The sequence below is a fragment of the Manis pentadactyla genome, chromosome 4 (assembly GCF_030020395.1).
Source record: "Manis pentadactyla isolate mManPen7 chromosome 4, mManPen7.hap1, whole genome shotgun sequence".
NCBI classification, from domain to species: Eukaryota; Metazoa; Chordata; class Mammalia; order Pholidota; family Manidae; genus Manis; species Manis pentadactyla.
Window position 1 is genome coordinate 170,414,453 of NC_080022.1, and position 8,236 is coordinate 170,422,688.

General features: G+C 53.8%; 1 protein-coding gene across 3 annotated transcripts; it reads left to right on the forward strand.

Moving 5' to 3' along the window:
* The first annotated feature begins 36 nt into the window (after positions 1–36).
* On the forward strand, positions 37–6,977 carry CNP (2',3'-cyclic nucleotide 3' phosphodiesterase). Of its 3 annotated transcripts, none has more exons than XM_036883281.2 (4): positions 37–164; positions 1,308–1,977; positions 3,955–4,094; positions 5,496–6,977. In XM_036883281.2, the coding sequence occupies exons 1-4, from the start codon at positions 162–164 to the stop codon at positions 5,943–5,945; spliced, it is 1,263 nt and encodes a 420-aa protein (XP_036739176.1). In that variant the 5' UTR covers positions 37–161; the 3' UTR covers positions 5,946–6,977. The 3 variants fall into 3 exon arrangements, with proteins under 3 accessions (XP_036739176.1, XP_036739177.1, XP_057357473.1); XM_036883282.2 differs by lacking the exon at positions 37–164 and adding an exon at positions 180–312; XM_057501490.1 differs by lacking the exon at positions 37–164 and adding an exon at positions 1,121–1,139.
* The last annotated feature ends 1,259 nt before the right edge of the window (positions 6,978–8,236 follow it).

The window sequence follows — 8,236 nt, forward strand, 5'->3', positions numbered from 1 at the left end:
GCAGAAAGCCCGCCCCGCCCGGGCGCACTCCGCCCACGGGCTATGTAAGGCTTCCCAGCGTGGGTTCGTGCCACAGTTGGACTCCGTGTCCCTCCGCGCAGGCGGGCGGCCCTGGGGAACTAGTGCCTGCGAAGGCGGCAACTGCGGTGCCCCTCCTCATCATGGTGAGCAGACGCGAGGGGCGGGCCGGGCGCGGGGAAGCACCTAAACAGAAAGCGGGAGTATTGGGGGAGTTTCGGGAGGAAGTGGCATGCAAACCGGACCCGAGGTTGGAGAGTTGAGTCTTGCTTGGCAGTCCGGCGCATCCCTGAGGTAGGGGACGGGTGGGGAAGTGGGAGCGGCCGCTGGAGAGGGAGGGCCTCGGGAGTGCGGCAGCTGCCGTCCCGGGGCAGCGCGAGGGCATGTGGGCCGGGGATAGCGCGACCACGGCCGCGCGGGCGGGCTCCCTCGCCGTCCCTGCCCGAGGATATTGTCTGAGGAAGCAGTGTGCCCGCTGGGCTTAGGGGGGCCGACGGGGGGTGGAGCCGGTTTTACTGATAACAGTAAAAACTTACCACTGTGGCTTCTAGCAGGCAGGGAAACAAGTGGTTCAGGGAGGTGCCGCTGACATACAGCAAGGCCGTGGGCAGAGCTAGACCCTGAACGCAGGTGCCTTGTGCCGCCCAGTTCTTGGGGGCTCTGGGGCTGAGGGCAGAGGAGGAGGTGGTGGAGGTGGTGAATAAGGCCCTTTGTTCATCTCTCTCCTGCCCTGCCCCCCACGGCTCTTCTTTGGGACCATTGTCCCCCCCCATCCCAGACAAGAGAGTATTATCTGTTGCCGCCCTTGTTGGGGGAAGGGAAGACGTTGGGTAGCCCTTCTCTACCCTCTCCCTGCTCACACACTCAGAGACAGGGCAACTGTGTCTTTGCCCAGACATAGAGACCCCCACCTCCAAAGAGGTCATTCTTAATAGGTGTCGAGAATAGGGTCTGTTTCTAGAACCACAGGCTTCAGACCTTTCTTGCATGCACTTCCAACACATTTTCCCTTAAGAAGTGGCAGCAGTTGGTGATTCTTGTGGCTACAGCTATAACTAGAGGAAATTAAGAGTTCAGAAACAGACAAGCTTCTCTCTCCATCCTCTGCCAGCAGCAGACAGGTATGCAAGGATGGAGGAGAGAAAGTCCACCACTCCACAGCCCACAGTACCTGGAGTGCTTGTAAATTCAGGCTGGGGAAACCCCCAGTTAGAAGGAGGCAAGGGGCAAGGCTGGTGGGGTGGCCCCAAGTGACATGGCTGACATCTGCTCTTCCCCTTCTCACACAGAATAGAGGCTTCTCCCGAAAAAGCCACACGTTCCTGCCCAAGATCTTCTTCCGCAAAATGTCATCCTCAGGAGCCAAGGACAAGCCTGAGCTGCAGTTTCCCTTTCTGCAGGATGAGGAGACTGTGGCCACACTGCAGGAGTGCAAGACCCTCTTCATCCTGCGCGGCCTGCCAGGGAGCGGCAAGTCCACACTGGCACAGATCATCGTGGACAGGTACCGGGACGGCACCAAGATGGTGTCTGCCGACGCTTACAAGATTACCCCCGGCACTCGAGGAGCCTTCGTTAAGGAGTACAAGCAGCTGGACGAGGAACTGGCTGCCTACTGCCGCCGGGACATCCGGGTTCTTGTGCTGGACGACACTAACCACGAGCGGGAGCGGCTGGAGCAGCTCTTTGATATGGCCGACCAGTACCAGTACCAAGTGGTGCTGGTGGAGCCCAAGACGGCGTGGCGGCTGGACTGTGCCCAGCTCAAGGAGAAGAACCAGTGGCAGCTGTCAGCCGATGAGCTGAAGAAGCTGAAACCTGGGCTGGAGAAGGACTTCCTGCCACTCTACTTTGGCTGGTTCCTGACCAGGAAGAGTTCGGAGAACCTCCGCAAAGCTGGCCGGACCTTCCTGGAGGAGCTGGGGAACCACAAAGCCTTCAAGAAGGAGCTGCGACACTGTAGGTGGTGGGATGGGCAGGGTGGGGCCAGGTAGCCACATTCTCAAGCCCCCCCACCTGGGCACAAGGTGCTGTGTTCAGGGATCATTGTTGTTCTCAAAGCACTGGTAGTGAAGAGGGGAGGCGGGTGGTGGCTCAGCTGGTGCGAGGCAGAGGCAGTGTTGGGAAGTGGAAACAGGGAAGCATGGGGAGAGGTGCTTCTCAGAGCTGCTTCCTTCTCCCTGCACCCTTCCTTCCTTCCCCCTTCTCTCCAGCGGCCCTCTCCCAGCGTGGATCTAGACCACTCTGTTCTAAAGGTGGGAAAAACAAATTACTGTCATATAGGGAATATGTTGGTATTTCATTGAACCTTACAGGGAAAATCTGGCCCAGTGTTTTCAAACTCATTTTTAGCAGCAGATTCATTTTCTAAAATAAAATATTCAGTGGAATCCTAAGCTGCAAAAAAAATTAGCACTATTGTGACTTCACTGGAGATGATTCCCAGGTATTGGGCCACCCAGCGCACCTCCTGTGCACCCCACAACTCCATAGAACAGTCTCACTCCAAGTGCAAGCCCTCCTACAGATGGGAAAATGCCCAGAAGGGATGTAGGCTTTGCCGGAATTCCTGAACTCTTGTGGATTCTAGCAGGAGCCTCTTCATATTGGACTAGGGTTCTCTCCTGGCATGGGGTCGTTGCTCCAGTGATAGGGTAGATTTGGGATACGGAAGAACCCTGATGGCCTGCATTCTCTTACATGGCTTCCTGGGGATGTCACCTGCTAATCCACCTATTCCTTAACCTGTATCTAATTTCCCCACATTTTAGATTATCTTCATACTTGAAATATCCCCACCCATGTATCTTTGTGTTGTTCAGAGGCAGGTAATTTGGCCTGTAGGTGTCCCCAGAGAACATATGTACTCTTCCCTCCACTGGATGCTGGGAAATGAGAGAACTGTGGTGCCCGTAGTCACACCGGCCAGGTGTGAGCCCTGTCACTGTGAGTAGCTTGGCAGAAAAGCACCCTAGAGGCAGGGCTCCTCGTTAAAGCTGATAGCTCTGCCTCTTGAAGCTGCTTTAACTATTAAAAGCTGGAGTCCTTTTCTTCCTGGGACCCCAGCTGAAGGAAGAAAGGTAATGGGCAAGACTCTGCTCTCAGAGTAGAGGTCTCCCTCCTCTGTAGATGGTAAGAGACATCCTTGAAGGAACTCAACTTTGGGAAAAAGGAAAAAACTTAGTGACTTTAAAGTAGCCACAAGGGTTGGAGTCTGGAAATTGACATCACAGATACTCCTAAGCCTTGAAACTACCAGCCACATAGTGTCATCCCATGATATCCCAAGACCCTTCTTACACCAGGCCCATTATAGGCTCTCATCCACCAAATTGACCTGCAAGGTACAGTTAACGACAAGGTAACTTCTTGTCTGAGTGAGCCTGAGTGAAATGGGCACTACAGAGTTCCCTGGGTGGTCCTGGGTAAACTGAGGTGTATGGCCACCCTAATTATTATAGTTGATGGCCTGATAAGGGCCAATCACTTGCCCCAGGTCAAATGGCTCCTAAGTGAGCTGGGATGCTAATTATGCTATTTCTGGCTCCTTCCATTACACCACGGTTCCCAACCCTCTTTTTTCTTCCTACCCCATTTTTCATGACTTTCTTCCCTCTTTCAGATGAGTAGCTGGTGAAGCTGAGATTCCCCTGGTCTATGCTGCCTACCCTGGGTTACAAGTGCCTTAGTTTTCAAGTTTAGAGAAGAGATGAAGAAATCTACATAACACAAAGCCAGGGAACTTAAACACCTTTTTACAGCTCTAAAGTTGCTATTAGTTTGACCAGCTAATGAATAAATGAACTGTAGTGGATAGCCCAAGAATTTATGCTTAACATCTGATTTTTTCCCTCCGAGCCTCCATGGTCTTGGTGATAGATGCTGGGATTGGCTGCTGCCTTCCCACCCTGACTGTCCTGCTTTCTCGCCTTGCAGTTGTCTCTGGAGATGAGCCCAGGGAGAAGATTGAACTGGTCACCTACTTTGGGAAGAGACCCCCAGGTGTGCTGCACTGCACAACCAAATTCTGTGACTACGGGAAGACTGCTGGGGCAGACGAGTACGCCCAGCAGGATGTGAGTGCTCCCCAGGGACACCTGGCCGAGGTGGGGACAGGGCAGGGTCTCCTGGAATTGGGTGCCAGCAAGGCAGGGATCAGAAACCAGACAGCCTCTCAGGAAAAATGGCGTCTCCTGCTCCAGCTTGCCCCTCTACAGCCTTAGCTGCACAGACCTCATTGTCCTTTCTGAGGAGCCTGTCCGGCGGTGCCACCAGCCTGTGCATTCATCCCCCAGGCCTGTTATCCAGTGCCTTTCCTTCTGCAGAACTCAGAATGCTGGTCGGCAGCAGGTTCCTGCTCTGGCCTCTCTGTGTTCAGTTGCAAAGGCTAGGAGTCCCTTGCCCCCCACAGGAACCTGGTTCTCTAAGGTCTGTCCCCAGGTCTGAGGCCTGGAATAGGGAGTGTTGAGACACAGTGAGGCTTACCTGCTTTGGGGCAACCGACCCTTCCCTACCACATAGCTGTTGTGTTCTGCCCACAGCCTCTGACATGGTGATGCCTAACAACCAGGCATGTTGCCCAGATGTGCGTGGCTGTCTCCAGCCTCCTTTTGTGGGGAGGCCATGCCTGACCTCTGCCCATACCTGCCCTTGTCTGCCCAGGTTAGCACAGCCATTTTACCTTTGTTCACTGGCCGCCTCCCACTCGAACAGAAGCTCCCTGAGTGGGGAGCCTTTTCTACAGTTCTGCTCACCCATATTTGAAGCACCTGGCATAGCTGCAGGAGTAAATATGTAACACTTCCCACTACCATCTCTTACCATTCATGCATTCAGTTTTTATTAGGCACTTCTTATATGTAAGACACAAGGGATTTTTTGGAGCAAAGAGAAGCTTTTATGGTCAGATGGGAGATGGGCTTCCTCAGACTCAGATATAACATGTATAATCAAGATATAAACCAAGGTGTACAGAGATTCTGATAAAGGCATTTATTTCTGACTTCATGCTGCCCTCTAGAATATTGCCTGGATACCCAGGGCGGCTTTTACCAGGTGAGCTGAGTAGTAATGAAAGTAGCACCTGTCATGTGCCTCTTCTAGACTCTTCACCCAGACACTCCCTTAATCCTTACACTGAGGTAGGTTCTAGTATTGTCCCTACTTCTACAGGTGAATAAGCCAGCACAAAGGGAGGTTACACAGCTTACTCAAAGCCCTGCAATGCGAAGTCGGGGGGCTAGGTTCTGAGCTCAGGAACTCTGGCTGTCAACCCCTACTGTCTTGCCTCTACCCACTCCTGTTTTTCATACCAGCCTGAATAGTGTCAGCAGAGAGGCGTCATGACTCCCCACAGGGGCACATTGCCTTTCCCAAAGACCCTGCTCAGGTGTGCTCACCTTTCTTAGGCCCATCCTGGTCAGCTGCCCCTCTCTAGAGGCCATCACCTCCCGTCCTTGCATTCTCACTCTCCATAGGTGGTGAAGAAATCTTACTGCAAGGCCTTCACACTGACCATCTCTGCCTTCTTTGTGACACCCAAGACAACTGGAGCCCAGGTGGAGCTGAGCGAGCAGGAGCTGCCACTGTGGCCAAATGACGTGGACAAGCTGTCCCTCTCTGACAGCCTGCCCCGGGGGAGCCGCGCTCACATCACCCTAGGCTGTGCGGGTGACGTGGAGGCTGTGCAGACAGGCATTGACCTCCTAGAGATTGTGCGGCAGGAGAAGGGGGGAAGTCGAGGTGAGGAGGTGGGTGAGCTCACTCGGGGCAAGCTCTACTCCTTGGGCAGTGGGCGCTGGATGCTAAGCCTGGCCAAGAAGATGGAGGTCAGGGCCATCTTCACAGGATACTATGGCAAGGGCAAACCCGTGCCCACACACAGCAGCCGCAAGGGGGGTGCCCTGCAGTCCTGCACCATCATTTGAGAGTTCTCCCCACTGTATGCCCCTCGCCCTTCTGAAGGGGAGGAGGAGAAAGGAGAGGGAAGCACACCCTCTGCTTGATCGTTGTTTTTTTTTTACTCAAATTTAACCTTCCTGTAACTATAAAAAACATGTAAGATAACTGCTCTTTTCCTGCCCACCTTCTCCCCTCTAACACTTAAGCTCCCAACACAAGGCAGGTGGGTAGGCACCATTCAGGAACCTGGGCCAAAGCTGGTGAGGCTGAGCTGAGCCAGGCCTGGAAACACAGCCACAAGCCAGGCCCTGCTGCCAGTTACTGGCTCCTGCCCCCAGCCCAGGCCCACTGCCCTGCCCAGAGCTGGCTGATGTGGAGACACACCTCAGAGCTGCACACACCCACAGGGTGGTCCCCGTGGCCACGGAAAACTAGTGGTGGATTTGAGAGGAGGGATCCCTGGGCTTTAACCCCATTTCTTAATCAGTATAGCCCCAGAAAGTTTAGGGCTATTTACCAGGGTAGAAAAACGGGTTTACCTCCCACCTTTGGTCCTGCGTGCCTGTCCCTTCTCCATTACACTACACTGTAACTAGGTAACAGTTTGGTAACTTTGGAAGAAAACAGTAAGCAGCAGCCATGTCCCAGGAAGGGGACAGGCTGGCTCTCCTCAGCTGTGCGGCTCTGTGTGGATGGGGAGACGGAGGCCAGACTCTGTGCTCTGCTGGGGAAGCTCCAGTCTTGCTGTCCACCCAGCCCAGCTTGCTTCCTTGGCGCCTCTGTACTGCCTCTAAAGGGATTGGCAGGTATGCAGAGCCAGTGGAGTGGACCCGTGGCTGTTAAGGGCCAAGCCCCACTGGGTGCTTCTAGGAAGGGGTTCTAACGTGGCTACCTGGGCTGTGGTTCCTGGGTGTCGTCTACTGTACCCTGCTCAGTAACAGGGCCTTGCTAATGGGGTTGTCACTCAACAGAAGTGCTTGGGATTTAGTTACTATCCCGGCTTTGCCTGACCTCAGCAACTTGTAAGACTGATAATGAAATAAACCATGTTAATCCTAGCTGCGTGCAGTCTCTCACCCTTCTGTGCCCAGCTCAGTTTTCCCTGGGGTGAGGGCTGGGTGTGTTAGGACTGGCTTTGTCCTGCAGCTTGGGGCCGTCGGTCCTGTCTCCCCTCTGCTGGCTGGGTACAGCTGTGGCGAGGTTGGACAGCTGAACAGTGTTGGCTTTCATGAAGAGGCAGAAATGCGAGAGGCTAGTCTTAGATGCACACAAAGCGAGGGTTGGCTGGTATGAGGGACATGGAGCACAAGGCCTGTTCTACCCCATTAACTGTAGCAACAAGCCCACAGGTGTGCCCCGCCCCATCCAATCAGAAAGACTTCTCAGCAAGACCCAGAGTTCCAAGTACACGTTTCCCCCAGCTTTCCAAGGAAGGCTACCCTGAAGTCAGTGCTACTTCAAACATACAGGAAGGCATGACATTCAAGAGTCTCTTCCAAGCTAACAGGGACAGCTACATGCGGACCTTCCTGGACCTGACTCATCATCACTCCACCATGGCCTTGGCAGCAAAGGGGGAAAGGATGCAAGGAAAGGGGCAGGGCTCAGGAGGAGAAATAGTAAGCTACCTAAACAGGCCCAAATGGCCCAAGGTCCTCCCCCAGCCGCCTCTACTACCAAAGCAAGAGGAGTCTATGCTTTAGCCAAAGCCTTGTGCGCCTCTGCCTGGAGCTCCCAAGATTACTCACCATGAACATTATGCATGACATATGCCACCACTTCCATCCTCAGCTTGCCTTCGGTGCAGAAAGGGACATCAGTGGAGAAGGCAAGGGGCATTTGCTAAGAATGGCGTTTTTCCAGTGATGTGAGTTAACACCAAGAATCCTTGGGCCCAGGAACTGCCTATCTGACTTGGGAAAGGGAGGTGAGGGAGGCAGAATTTTGTCCTTATCCATCTCTCTCCAGCCTGCCTTGAAAACAGGAACTATGAGAACCTGTGTAAACCTCTAGGTTAGCCCAGTCTGACATGAATATCCACCCATGCTCCATGTGAGCTTTGGACACACACAGCTTCTAGTGATTTCTGGTAGACCCTACCATACAATGAGCATGTTTCCTGAGCTTCTCCATGGCATCATGCTGGGCCTGGCGGTGTACCCAGGGTCTGCTCGGCACTCATGCTACGTAAGTGTGGGAGAGGCAGCATCTTACCTGCCACCAGGCTTTGGAAGCTCATCAGTTCCACGCTTGGGACTCAGCTCTGGCCCACTGACTCTGGAGTGACACAAAGTGGCTGCCAGAGCAAAGTGCCAGA

Excerpts from the sequence above, each read along its gene's own strand:
- CNP (XM_036883281.2), top strand. Across the intron at positions 1,978-3,954 it reads CAAGAAGGAGCTGCGACACT|TTGTCTCTGGAGATGAGCCC; the intron begins GTAGGTGGTGGG and ends CTCGCCTTGCAG. Across the intron at positions 4,095-5,495 it reads ACGAGTACGCCCAGCAGGAT|GTGGTGAAGAAATCTTACTG; the intron begins GTGAGTGCTCCC and ends CACTCTCCATAG.